Here is a 14,609-nt window from a genome sequence, read left to right as displayed (position 1 = left end):
AAAAAAAAAATCATATTACTTATTAACACCCTAATTCGACCCATTATTTGCTTAACTCAAAATTGGTTTCAAAGCCAACTAAAGAAAAACAGAAACGATCTTATTAATATTAGACCAAAACATGGGCATACAAATATAATCATTTACACGGAAGATAATTATTTTTAAAAAATAACTTATTATTACAACATCAACATATGAAGGATTTACATAAGCAGTTAATTAGAAATCTAAAATACAATAAATATATTGGGAACAATATCAGTCNCTAATCTATTCATATTTATTTTTTAAATTTGCATTGTTAAATTTAAATTTACATATGTTGGTTTTAACAAAAAAAAATCAACTTTATTTAAGAATTGGATGTTCCTATTCATTTTTAAACAATCAATATGTAACATAATATATATATATATAAGCATTTTGTCTTGCNGTGCCAACTACACCACAACCCACGCGTTGCGTGGGGAAGCACCTAGTTATATATATAAAAGTAAGGTTTTGGTCTCTCATTATTGGTTGATTTTCATTTAATACTTTCTAATTTTTTTTATTTTTTATTTGCTTTCTAATTGTTTAATTGCTTTAAACAATATTTAAGACTCAATTAACACAATACATTTAATTCATACATTAAAATAAAATTATAACTGAAAATAAAATAAATTATGCATTAATCATATTCCACCACTCAATTTTATTCAAGCACAAGAAATAATATTTGTAACTCCAATAATTCTAAATGTAACTTCCATCAATTCTTATCATATAAATAAGCATTGCCTCATTCTCTCATATTGGCATTTTTTACTTTCTCATTTTCACATTCTCTCATTCTCTTCCACTTCTTTCATTCTCTTCCACAATATCTCAAATCATTTTTTTTTTGTTTTTATGTTTTCAATTTCTTATTTTTGTTGTGTGGGTTTGTGGGAAGGTTGTTAAAGGGTGAGAACCAGGGTTCAAGGAACGCCTGGCGCACCAATAACCTACTGTGGATTTGGATGAATAGTTCCATTTGCCCAGTGAGGGGTTAGGATCGATGCTCTGAGGGGCCAGCTTAGGGTCCGTTGGGGCGGCTAGCGGTGGGCTAGTGGGGTCCGCGGATGGGTTATCACATAAAAATCGATTTTTATGTGACAATCTGTCCCGTAGACCCCACTAGCTTCACTGCTAGCCCACTAGCCTCACTGCTAGCCCACTAGCCTCACTGCTAGCCGCCCAAACGGACCCCAAGCTGGCCCTGCAGGGCATCGATCATAACCCCTCACTTGGCAAATGGAACTATTCATCCAAATCCACAGTAGGTTATTGGTGCGCTAGGCGTTCCTCGAACCCTGGTCCCCACCCTTTAACAACCTTCCCACAAGAGAAGCTGTCACCAATTGACCTGCAGATCATCAGGTCAGTATGGAGAAAAGCGGGGCACATTGGGCAATACACCATAACTTGCTTCTTCACTCGAGTTGCTCCTCACGTACGCATGTTCTAATAGTCGAGTTGCTGTTGCTAAAGCACCTATGGTTCCATCCCTGGTAACTTCAACCGCTGCCTAAGATCCTTAGAAAAAGAGTGTCGATAAGCGGCAGGCTTTTAATCGATCTAAGAACTGTGTTCGGCTTCTGAGTCCAAATCCCAACTAAGGCTAAAAAAGAATTCATCGCTTATGAAAGAGATGAAATTGCAGAATCTGTTGATCGATCCATCAGGGGCTTTACCCTGGCACTTCCCACTTACTCCTAGCAGCCTTTCTTTCTTGCCATTGAGGACGAAGATGGCTATTTATTAGAACAAAGACCTGAAGTTTACTTCTATTAAAGATCTGAGCCTTACGAGACTTCATAAAGATACTGCCTATCCTGTGCTTACCTTGGTCTGTGCTGCTTCGCCGGAGCTGCTAATGAGATCAAGCAGTGTGCTGGTTGTCAGATTTCACTTAACCTATATTCATAATTCATATTGGCGCAAAGCCGTAGATGATGTCAATCAAATCTTGGTGTTCCTCAACTCTCAGAATCAAACCATCTCCATATACTGGTAGCCAGGAGGATAGGATGAAAAGAATTTTATTTTTAACGTCTATCTGAAAGACCACGGGCGGAACAGCCAATGACAACGGGAGCTATCAATANTCGTATGCCCGATAGGATTTCCATAGTATAAATTGAAACTCGTCGAGTACCCTTATCATTTCACTAATCAAAAGACTCAAGGTCTGTGCTCTTCACCTGTTCACCTGCTCTCTTCACTTGCTTAGCAGCCTCACTTCGAAGGTGTGCTGCATACTCCTTCCTGCTTGCTCTTGAGCACACTCCTTTTGGAGATTCCATACACTACTAAGTAAAACGTCGTCACCCAAGTGGAAAAGAATCACTTGAATCCAGAAGATCTAGAGTTTTGTTTGGAGCTGGCTTGTGCAGCACACTCCCACCCAACTCATCTTCTTTGGGCTATCATTCCACCAAACCCTAGTAAAGGAATCTTTAGGTTTTGGTGCCACATCTGTCAGATTGGAGCCATCCTGCATCCAAGACTTTGATCATCTAGCTGAGGAAATTGGTAAATCTTATATAGGCTCTCGGGTGCCTTCAAAAGGAAGTTCCTCCACTAAATCGGAATCTGACTCACAAGTCGAATAGTCCTCAGCATGGAGAAAAGCGGGGCACATTGGACAATACACCATAACTTGCTTCTTCACTCGAGTTGCTCCTCACGTACGCATGTTCTAATAGTCGAGTTGCTGTTGCTAAAGCACCTATGGTTCCATCCCTGGTAACTTCAACCGCTGCCTAAGATCCTTAGAAAAAGAGTGTCGATAAGCGGCAGGCTTTTAATCGATCTAAGAACTGTGTTCGGCTTCTGAGTCCAAATCCCAACTAAGGCTAAACAAGAATTCATCGCTTATGAAAGAGATGAAATTGCAGAATCCGTTGATCGATCCATCAGGGGCTTTACCCTGGCACTTCCCACTTACTCCTAGCAGCCTTTCTTTCTTGCCATTGAGGACGAAGATGGCTATTTATTAGAACAAAGACCTGAAGTTTACTTCTATTAAAGATCTGAGCCTTACGAGACTTCATAAAGATACTGCCTATCCTGTGCTTACCTTGGTCTGTGCTGCTTCGCCGGAGCTGCTAATGAGATCAAGCAGTGTGCTGGTTGTCAGATTTCACTTAACCTATATTCATAATTCATATTGGCGCAAAGCCATAGATGATGTCAATCAAATCTTGGTGTTCTTCAACTCTCAGAATCAAACCATCTCCATATACTGGTAGCCAGGAGGATAGGATGAAAAGAATTTTATTTTTAACGTCTATCTGAAAGACCACAGGCGGAACAGCCAATGACAACGGGAGCTATCAATAATAGACTCCTCCTTCTAGCCTTGAGCAAGCAAACAGCATAGAACTTTATATCTATCTAGACTACCATTGTCAGCTTGAGAGACTAGAAGCTACCATCTCTCTTGATCAATTGACTTACTATATCGCACCTCTGTCTGTGCTGCATCACATTTTTCAACCCGAGCAAGCCTTCTTAGGGTTGGGACTCTCTAAAGTCCTGGGGTTCCGGGAATCCATTAAGCTCAGAACTTTCATTCAGATATCTAAAGATGGACCTCCCTTATACTCCGAAAATACTTTAGAAAGNGTTGCTCCTCACGTACGCATGTTCTAATAGTCGAGTTGCTGTTGCTAAAGCACCTATGGTTCCATCCCTGGTAACTTCAACCGCTGCCTAAGATCCTTAGAAAAAGAGTGTCGATAAGCGGCAGGCTTTTAATCGATCTAAGAACTGTGTTCGGCTTCTGAGTCCAAATCCCAACTAAGGCTAAACAAGAATTCATCGCTTATGAAAGAGATGAAATTGCAGAATCCGTTGATCGATCCATCAGGGGCTTTACCCTGGCACTTCCCACTTACTCCTAGCAGCCTTTCTTTCTTGCCATTGAGGACGAAGATGGCTATTTATTAGAACAAAGACCTGAAGTTTACTTCTATTAAAGATCTGAGCCTTACGAGACTTCATAAAGATACTGCCTATCCTGTGCTTACCTTGGTCTGTGCTGCTTCGCCGGAGCTGCTAATGAGATCAAGCAGTGTGCTGGTTGTCAGATTTCACTTAACCTATATTCATAATTCATATTGGCGCAAAGCCGTAGATGATGTCAATCAAATCTTGGTGTTCCTCAACTCTCAGAATCAAACCATCTCCATATACTGGTAGCCAGGAGGATAGGATGAAAAGAATTTTATTTTTAACGTCTATCTGAAAGACCACGGGCGGAACAGCCAATGACAACGGGAGCTATCAATAACAGACTCCTGCTTCTAGCCTTGAGCAAGCAAACAGCATAGAACTTTATATCTATCTAGACTACCATTGTCAGCTTGAGAGACCAGAAGCTACCACCTCTCTTGATCAATTGACTTACTATCGCACCTCTGTCTGTGCTGCATCACATTTTTCAACCCGAGCAAGCCTTCTTAGGGTTGGGACTCTCTAAAGTCCTGGGGTTCCGGGAATCCATTAAGCTCAGAACTTTCATTCAGATCTCTAAAGATGGACCTCCCTTATACTCCGAAAATACTTTCGAAAGCATAACCCTACTACTCTGTGCTGGGCAAACTTCCAATCTATAAGATTAGCGAAACAAACATAAAAGCGCTCTTTCGCTCTTGTGGATGCTTTCTAATCTTAGTCCCCTGTTAGTCAGGGCTATCCACCTCGAATTATCCTGGTGGACCTGATAGTCTCGTAACAAACTAACTTATTTGAGCACACCGCCTTCGCGGATGAAAGAACTCAAGCATCTCTTCTGCGTAGATGGAAGATCAGGCTCCTCCAATGTCTCTATATAAGATACGTTGGGAAGTAGTACACACTAACCAAGAGAAAAAGACAGGATAAACGGGAGACTTCGCTGCCCTCAACCCTACTACGAGGATATAGGGGATAGCACAGAAGGATACTATCTATCTCCGTTGGGATTTGGGAATAGATGTATGCTGTTAACCACTCGAATGCAGCACACGCCGAAGTATTCGTAGGTATGCTCCTTGTATGACCGATCCGTAAATTAATGGCCGTTTCTAGTGTTTCGCCCAAGTGAGAGGAGGAATAAAGAATAATTGAATGAAGCAGCAAGAATGACACGGATCAACAAAAGGCGATGAAAGTGGACGAGTAATCCTGATTCTACGATCTTCCTTTGTGCGCCTACACACAATAAAGTTGTCTTGGGAAAAAGATGACTGATCGACTCAATGAATCGCCTAACCTCTGAGAAGGTTGGTAATACCAGCTTTTTGTTTAGCGGTGTGCTTTGCTTTTATTTCATAAGAGTAAGAGAATCAAAAGAAGCAGGAAGACATGGGTATTGGTACCTGGGGCAAAGAGTATACAAATCATTGGTTCGGGAGCACACTCACTCGGAACTATTCTCCTCCGCTAAAGAGAAGGTTGAGTCACAGGTTCGGATGGAGCCCCGAGGGCTTAGGGTAACTTTAGGGCATATGACCAAGTCGATAACTCAGATCTGTCAACGAAGATGTCCACCGCCTGTTACCCAGAACAATTCATCTACCAACCCAGAAGGGAGATCTTCCCATTTTGGTATCGGGATAGCGAAGCAACGATTATCTTTAATCGAAAATCAAGGTCTGACTCTTAGAGGTCTCGATTGGTATTTTATACATGGCGCGGTCGGTAACGTTGGTGAATTAGGTAAAGGTACGGAAAGAGAGGGATTCGAACCCTCGGTAAACAAAAGCCTACATAGCAGTTCCAATGCTACGCCTTAAACCACTCGGCCATCTCTCCTACATTATGACCCAGAAACCTCGAGTGAATAGCGAGTCATTTATATTCTTGCAGTAAAGGTACAACCACAAACAATCTATTAAAAATGGAAACCTTTTTTCTTCAAAGAAAGATCTTCCTTCGAAGAAAAAAAAACAATAAGAATTGTTTGTTACCATTAAAAAAACAAAAGCACTCTTTCTATTCATCTTTGTCAAGACGACGATCCCGTTATATTATTATATTTATACCGGATTTTGCCAATGAATTGGAACGCGAATCAACTACTCCCTTCATGGTCACATAGTCATTACAGAATTTTGTTTCAGGTATATATGTCTTTCTTAATTTCATATTGGTAGTACCTATTTTTTTATATAAACTCTTTGTGGTTTTTACCGCCCGCCGGTTCGCTTATCGCCNTCCACGGAGAAACCACCCCAAAGCCAAGTCACTATGGTATCTCCTACTATAGGTATGGCGCTAGCTAAGCTTGTAATTACTGTAGCTTCCTAAAAGCTCATANCGTTCACTTTCTCCTTTATCTTCTTCCTACCTTGCGGGGGTGACTTAGGTGCTAGGATTAATACCATATTAGATCGAATAACTCCTTCCCTTTTTTCAAGAGAAGCCTGATTCTAGTCAGGATTGAAAAGATAATGACGAACCTTAAATGAAAGGTTGGTCCAATCTGAGTGCTTATTGTCTTCTTCTTCGCCTCTCCTCTTCCCCGCCCGAGCTGATCCGAATTCTCCTCTTAGTATAGGATTGTTAATAACTTGACTTAATGGTTATAGTGTAAAGGTTAGTTCTATATTTTTTCTTTCTTTATCAGAGGTTTTTTCCTTAGGCCTTGGGGGGCGGGGCCTCTTTTTTGATTTTTTAATAAAAAAGGGGGGAGAGGGACCCTTTTTGATTTTTGAAGTACAGCCCTGCTCTATAGTGGAGTTATCTTTTCCCTATCTAAGCTATATCAACATAGCAAACTAGAAAACTTATCCGCTTGTCAATTCTTGGTGTAATATGTAAATGATTGGTGTCAGAATTTTTCACTGATCAGGTGTGATCAGTCTCATCNCGCATTATATCTTTCTTTCCAAGAGTACTACCTGTACGTAGTCTATGTATGGGGAGCATACTTGACAGGAAATAGACACAAGTGGTAGAGAGGTCCCCCACTTTGATTCCCGCCCCATTCGCATGTCCGATCCAAGATAAGGGTTCAATACGTTACTTTTCGGTCCGGAGCCGGCTGGTAATGGGCTTACTTACCTTGCTTGTGGACCAGCTGCGGAGCTAACCTTTCTTTGTTCTATTGGTTTGGTGGTTGCTACCAAAACGATTTNTCGTATGCCCGATAGGATTTCCATAGTATAAATTGAAACTCGTCGAGTACCCTTATCATTTCACTAATCAAAAGACTCAAGGTCTGTGCTCTTCACCTGTTCACCTGCTCTCTTCACTTGCTTAGCAGCCTCACTTCGAAGGTGTGCTGCATACTCCTTCCTGCTTGCTCTTGAGCACACTCCTTTTGGAGATTCCATACACTACTAAGTAAAACGTCGTCACCCAAGTGGAAAAGAATCACTTGAATCCAGAAGATCTAGAGTTTTGTTTGGAGCTGGCTTGTGCAGCACACTCCCACCCAACTCATCTTCTTTGGGCTATCATTCCACCAAACCCTAGTAAAGGAATCTTTAGGTTTTGGTGCCACATCTGTCAGATTGGAGCCATCCTGCATCCAAGACTTTGATCATCTAGCTGAGGAAATTGGTAAATCTTATATAGGCTCTCGGGTGCCTTCAAAAGGAAGTTCCTCCACTAAATCGGAATCTGACTCACAAGTCGAATAGTCCTCAGCATGGAGAAAAGCGGGGCACATTGGACAATACACCATAACTTGCTTCTTCACTCGAGTTGCTCCTCACGTACGCATGTTCTAATAGTCGAGTTGCTGTTGCTAAAGCACCTATGGTTCCATCCCTGGTAACTTCAACCGCTGCCTAAGATCCTTAGAAAAAGAGTGTCGATAAGCGGCAGGCTTTTAATCGATCTAAGAACTGTGTTCGGCTTCTGAGTCCAAATCCCAACTAAGGCTAAACAAGAATTCATCGCTTATGAAAGAGATGAAATTGCAGAATCCGTTGATCGATCCATCAGGGGCTTTACCCTGGCACTTCCCACTTACTCCTAGCAGCCTTTCTTTCTTGCCATTGAGGACGAAGATGGCTATTTATTAGAACAAAGACCTGAAGTTTACTTCTATTAAAGATCTGAGCCTTACGAGACTTCATAAAGATACTGCCTATCCTGTGCTTACCTTGGTCTGTGCTGCTTCGCCGGAGCTGCTAATGAGATCAAGCAGTGTGCTGGTTGTCAGATTTCACTTAACCTATATTCATAATTCATATTGGCGCAAAGCCGTAGATGATGTCAATCAAATCTTGGTGTTCCTCAACTCTCAGAATCAAACCATCTCCATATACTGGTAGCCAGGAGGATAGGATGAAAAGAATTTTATTTTTAACGTCTATCTGAAAGACCACGGGCGGAACAGCCAATGACAACGGGAGCTATCAATAACAGACTCCTGCTTCTAGCCTTGAGCAAGCAAACAGCATAGAACTTTATATCTATCTAGACTACCATTGTCAGCTTGAGAGACCAGAAGCTACCACCTCTCTTGATCAATTGACTTACTATCGCACCTCTGTCTGTGCTGCATCACATTTTTCAACCCGAGCAAGCCTTCTTAGGGTTGGGACTCTCTAAAGTCCTGGGGTTCCGGGAATCCATTAAGCTCAGAACTTTCATTCAGATCTCTAAAGATGGACCTCCCTTATACTCCGAAAATACTTTCGAAAGCATAACCCTACTACTCTGTGCTGGGCAAACTTCCAATCTATAAGATTAGCGAAACAAACATAAAAGCGCTCTTTCGCTCTTGTGGATGCTTTCTAATCTTAGTCCCCTGTTAGTCAGGGCTATCCACCTCGAATTATCCTGGTGGACCTGATAGTCTCGTAACAAACTAACTTATTTGAGCACACCGCCTTCGCGGATGAAAGAACTCAAGCATCTCTTCTGCGTAGATGGAAGATCAGGCTCCTCCAATGTCTCTATATAAGATACGTTGGGAAGTAGTACACACTAACCAAGAGAAAAAGACAGGATAAACGGGAGACTTCGCTGCCCTCAACCCTACTACGAGGATATAGGGGATAGCACAGAAGGATACTATCTATCTCCGTTGGGATTTGGGAATAGATGTATGCTGTTAACCACTCGAATGCAGCACACGCCGAAGTATTCGTAGGTATGCTCCTTGTATGACCGATCCGTAAATTAATGGCCGTTTCTAGTGTTTCGCCCAAGTGAGAGGAGGAATAAAGAATAATTGAATGAAGCAGCAAGAATGACACGGATCAACAAAAGGCGATGAAAGTGGACGAGTAATCCTGATTCTACGATCTTCCTTTGTGCGCCTACACACAATAAAGTTGTCTTGGGAAAAAGATGACTGATCGACTCAATGAATCGCCTAACCTCTGAGAAGGTTGGTAATACCAGCTTTTTGTTTAGCGGTGTGCTTTGCTTTTATTTCATAAGAGTAAGAGAATCAAAAGAAGCAGGAAGACATGGGTATTGGTACCTGGGGCAAAGAGTATACAAATCATTGGTTCGGGAGCACACTCACTCGGAACTATTCTCCTCCGCTAAAGAGAAGGTTGAGTCACAGGTTCGGATGGAGCCCCGAGGGCTTAGGGTAACTTTAGGGCATATGACCAAGTCGATAACTCAGATCTGTCAACGAAGATGTCCACCGCCTGTTACCCAGAACAATTCATCTACCAACCCAGAAGGGAGATCTTCCCATTTTGGTATCGGGATAGCGAAGCAACGATTATCTTTAATCGAAAATCAAGGTCTGACTCTTAGAGGTCTCGATTGGTATTTTATACATGGCGCGGTCGGTAACGTTGGTGAATTAGGTAAAGGTACGGAAAGAGAGGGATTCGAACCCTCGGTAAACAAAAGCCTACATAGCAGTTCCAATGCTACGCCTTAAACCACTCGGCCATCTCTCCTACATTATGACCCAGAAACCTCGAGTGAATAGCGAGTCATTTATATTCTTGCAGTAAAGGTACAACCACAAACAATCTATTAAAAATGGAAACCTTTTTTCTTCAAAGAAAGATCTTCCTTCGAAGAAAAAAAAACAATAAGAATTGTTTGTTACCATTAAAAAAACAAAAGCACTCTTTCTATTCATCTTTGTCAAGACGACGATCCCGTTATATTATTATATTTATACCGGATTTTGCCAATGAATTGGAACGCGAATCAACTACTCCCTTCATGGTCACATAGTCATTACAGAATTTTGTTTCAGGTATATATGTCTTTCTTAATTTCATATTGGTAGTACCTATTTTTCTATATAAATTCTTTGTGGTTTTTACCGCCCGCCGGTTCGCTTATCGCCTTTTTTTCCTCCGTTCACTTTCTCCTTTATCTTCTTCCTACCTTGCGGGGGTGACTTAGGCGCTAGGATTAATACCATATTAGATCGAATAACTCCTTACCTTTTTTCAAGAGAAGCCTGATTCTAGTCAGGATTGAAAAGATAATGACGAACCTTAAATGAAAGGTTGGTCCAATCTGAGTGCTTATTGTCTTCTTCTTCGCCTCTCCTCTTCCCCGCCCGAGCTGATCCGAATTCTCCTCTTAGTATAGGATTGTTAATAACTTGACTTAATGGTTATAGTGTAAAGGTTAGTTCTATATTTTTTCTTTCTTTATCAGAGGTTTTTTCCTTAGGCCTTGGGGGGCGGGGCCTCTTTTTTGATTTTTTAATAAAAAAGGGGGGAGAGGGACCCTTTTTGATTTTTGAAGTACAGCCCTGCTCTATAGTGGAGTTATCTTTTCCCTATCTAAGCTATATCAACATAGCAAACTAGAAAACTTATCCGCTTGTCAATTCTTGGTGTAATATGTAAATGATTGGTGTCAGAATTTTTCACTGATCAGGTGTGATCAGTCTCATCCGTGTAAGAATTAGGAATTCCTCTTCCAACTCGTCCCAGAATGGGCGTTATGGCAAAGAACAAGAAGAAAACCAAAGGAGAAATTTGTCCAATAGTAACAAATGGTGCCTCCACAGGTTGACATCCGATCCAACCTAGTAGTAAGCAATCCGCCAAAAGCAACCAAAACATTCCTTGGTGAATCGGTCGAAAACTTGAACTACGCACATACATACTTTTAAAAAAAGGTAAAGCCAAGAGACATATAAAAACTGGTGCTATTGCGGCTACACCTCCCGCTTTGTCAGGTATACTACGAAGAATGGCATGGATCGGTAGGAAATACCATTCCGGCACAATATGAGGCGGGGTGGACATCGGATTAGCAGGTATATAATTGTCGGGATGTCCCAAAACATTAGGAGCATAAAAAATCCAAATAGAAAAAAAGATAGCAAAAGCTACCCAACCAACTAGATCCTTGACATAAAAATAAGGGTAAAAAGCTATTTTATCCATCTCAGAATGTACACCCAATGGATTATTTGATCCATATTGATGCAATGCGGCCAGATGAAGAAGACTGGCGCCTACTAAAATAAAGGGGAGTAAATGATGAAGACTAAAAAAACGATTTAAGGTGGCATTGTCCACGGAGAAACCACCCCAAAGCCAAGTCACTATGGTATCTCCTACTACAGGTATGGCGCTAGCTAAGCTTGTAATTACTGTAGCTCCCCAAAAGCTCATCTGACCCCAAGGTAGTACATATCCTATAAAAGCTGTCACAATCATTAATAGGAAGATTACAACTCCAAGACACCAAACAAATTCCCTAGGACTGTTATAACTCGCATGATATAGACCACANGTGGACATCGGATTAGCAGGTATATAATTGTCGGGATGTCCCAAAACATTAGGAGCATAAAAAATCCAAATAGAAAAAAAGATAGCAAAAGCTACCCAACCAACTAGATCCTTGACATAAAAATAAGGGTAAAAAGCTATTTTATCCATCTCAGAATGTACACCCAATGGATTATTTGATCCATATTGATGCAATGCGGCCAGATGAAGAAGACTGGCGCCTACTAAAATAAAGGGGAGTAAATGATGAAGACTAAAAAAACGATTTAAGGTGGCATTGTCCACGGAGAAACCACCCCAAAGCCAAGTCACTATGGTATCTCCTACTACAGGTATGGCGCTAGCTAAGCTTGTAATTACTGTAGCTCCCCAAAAGCTCATCTGACCCCAAGGTAGTACATATCCTATAAAAGCTGTCACAATCATTAATAGGAAGATTACAACTCCAAGACACCAAACAAATTCCCTAGGACTGCTATAACTCGCATGATATAGACCACGAAAAATATGAAGGTAAACCACAATAAGAAACATACTTGCCCCATTAGCATGCATATAACGGAGCAACCAGCCCCCTTCAACATCTCTCATAATGTGTTCTACGCTGTTGAAAGCTAAATCCACATGAGGTGTGTAATGCATAGCTAAAAAAACGCCAGTCACTATCTGAATGACTAAACAAATACCAGCTAACGAACCGAACCCCCACCAATAACTAAGATTGCTCGGGGTTGGATAATCTACTAAATGCTGATTAAGTGTGGAGGATATAGGTTGTTTAAGAAGAGAGAATCGTTGGTTCCTTATAGTCATTTCTCTTTCCTATCGTGACAACTCTTGTTCACCCACCTTTTTTTGCGTTCTAGGGCCCTAAAATATCCTCAAATATATATATATTGATATTTGAGCCTTTCTTTTACTTTTGTTTGAAGGATGGAGGGGGCGAATTAAGCGTCGACGTTTTTAGAATTCTTTCTCCTACACACTTTTGCCCTCTTTCACCGAAGAGGAAAGAAGAATCTTTCAAGCGGGCAGAGACCTAAATTTCTGAGATTCATTCCTAAGCTTGCTTTGTCGCAGCAAGATGGATTGGATGATCAGTCCGAGAGTGCTGGAGAGAAGAGAAAGCGGTCAAAACTTCTCTGATTCGGTCACCGAGCAGTCGGACAACCCTTCAGTAACCCAGGATGGATGACCCGAGAGAAGATCTCGTCCACCAAGCGGGATAGCGGAGTGCGATCCTTAAGCAATTGGAGGTTCTCGCTCATCTCTTGGGATCCATATCATCTGTGAAAACTTTTCCTGTTACATTAGCATAGCTAAATTTGAATAGGATGACTCAGCGTCAGGAAAAGTAAGCCCCCCTTTGCCTTGATTGAATTTGGCTTCGCTGCGCTCTGAATCAATCAATAAGCTTATTGATTGGATTCATCCCATTTCATTTGGGCGAGAGATCCGAAGGAACAAAGGAGCTCGACTGTAAGGAGAGGAACGAGAGTGAAACGAGAGTGAAACGAGAGGGAGGCTGGGCTTATCCATGGGACTTGCCTTGGCGGTTAGACTCTCTTTTAACACATCCTCGAATTAGTCTCGTCGGTTGGTTGATTCTCGAAATCACCTCTTGAGAAAAAAAAAGGTCCATCAGGTTTTGCCCTGCCATCTCCGGCGAAGCTCCATATCCGTGAGACTGGATCACTGTAATTCACGGAAGTCCATTTGGACCTCTCCTTTTAGTCGAGTATGTAAACAACCTCTCCTTTCAGTCGAGTTCCCTCTTTTATAAGAGTAATAAATTACGTTGGACCTCTCGCAACAAGTGCTCGAGTAATAAATACCTCTCCTTTTAGTCGAGTCATTTATACCTCTCGGGAGTAGGGGCTTTGTTCTGGGGGGGCCGACTTGCGCTGCTTTAGAAGGGAGATAATTTCATAAAGTAACTCTCTCTATCTATCCTTAGAAGTAGGGCGATAGAAAGTCAATATGAGATTTGCGTTGGTTTTTCCAACGAAACAAAGCATTATCATTCGGAAGGCTCAGTCCCAACTCGGACTTCCATGATGGGAAGAACCTCCGCACTACGGCGCTCCAATGAACAAGAGTTCTCCGCCTTAGTATATTTAGAAGAGTGGTCGGGAGTTACATTCGTAACTTAATGTTATGTTCACGCATTATATCTTTCTTTCCAAGAGTACTACCTGTACGTAGTCTATGTATGGGGAGCATACTTGACAGGAAATAGACACAAGCGGTAGAGAGGTCCCCCACTTCGATTCCCGCCCCGTTCGCATCTCCGATCCAAGATAAGGGTTCAATACGTTACTTTTCGGTCCGGAGCCGGCTGGTAATGGGCTTACTTACCTTGCTTGTGGACCAGCTGCGGAGCTAACCTTTCTTTGTTCTATTGGTTTGGTGGTTGCTACCAAAACGATTTCTTTATGCCCATCAAAGAACCTCGAGATGCTAATCCACGAAAAAACGATACGAGAAATTCGAAAGAACTCAGATACAGAACGAGGGCGACCGTGGAAATACATCGGTTTCTGACTCGTGCAAAGGAACTATTTCTTGGCAACTTGGACAACTTATAACAATGTTTGTCCCGCATATCACTAGGAAGATCGGGATCTTTACAAAAGGCTTTATAAAGCTTTCGTCTCAATTCAAATTTAGCCGCGAGCAATCTACGTTTGTGATCTCTACTATTTCGCTTCTACGACATCTTACTGAGTTTCCCCCTCATCTTTTTGCAAAAAACCGCTCCACAGTGGTAAAGTCTCATCTTGTGTGTTGGCAGAAGTGATAATAGTCACATTGAACCCTCGAATATGTTCAAAGATCTCGAAATGATCTTCCTGTTCCGGGGAGAATTCGCAAAACTCCGTTTCCATCGAGAATTGAATG

At 41.7% G+C, this 14,609-nt stretch overlaps 1 protein-coding gene and 2 non-coding genes across 4 annotated transcripts; all 3 read right to left on the bottom strand.

Annotated features, from left to right (window-relative positions):
- Positions 5,743 to 5,829, bottom strand: TRNAS-GGA. Its single transcript has one exon. It is a non-coding gene; the product is annotated as a tRNA-Ser (tRNA).
- LOC109128186 (cytochrome b) lies at positions 8,986 to 14,518 on the bottom strand. 2 transcript variants are annotated; one of them, XM_019234097.1, is made up of 2 exons: positions 11,930 to 14,518; positions 8,986 to 11,428 (listed from the first exon to the last, which is right to left on the bottom strand). In XM_019234097.1, the coding sequence occupies exons 1-2, from the start codon at positions 12,519 to 12,521 to the stop codon at positions 10,839 to 10,841; spliced, it is 1,182 nt and encodes a 393-aa protein (XP_019089642.1). In that variant the 5' UTR covers positions 12,522 to 14,518; the 3' UTR covers positions 8,986 to 10,838. The 2 variants fall into 2 exon arrangements, with proteins under 2 accessions (XP_019089642.1, XP_019089639.1); XM_019234094.1 differs by having other exon boundaries at positions 8,986 to 11,661; positions 12,163 to 14,518.
- On the bottom strand, positions 9,810 to 9,896 carry TRNAS-GGA. Its single transcript has one exon. It is a non-coding gene; the product is annotated as a tRNA-Ser (tRNA).

The sequence above is a fragment of the Camelina sativa genome, chromosome 2, assembly GCF_000633955.1.
Source record: "Camelina sativa cultivar DH55 chromosome 2, Cs, whole genome shotgun sequence".
NCBI lineage: Eukaryota > Viridiplantae > Streptophyta > Magnoliopsida > Brassicales > Brassicaceae > Camelina > Camelina sativa.
The sequence above is the reverse complement of the archived record's forward strand: the minus strand, read 5'-3'. Positions and strand labels throughout refer to the sequence as shown.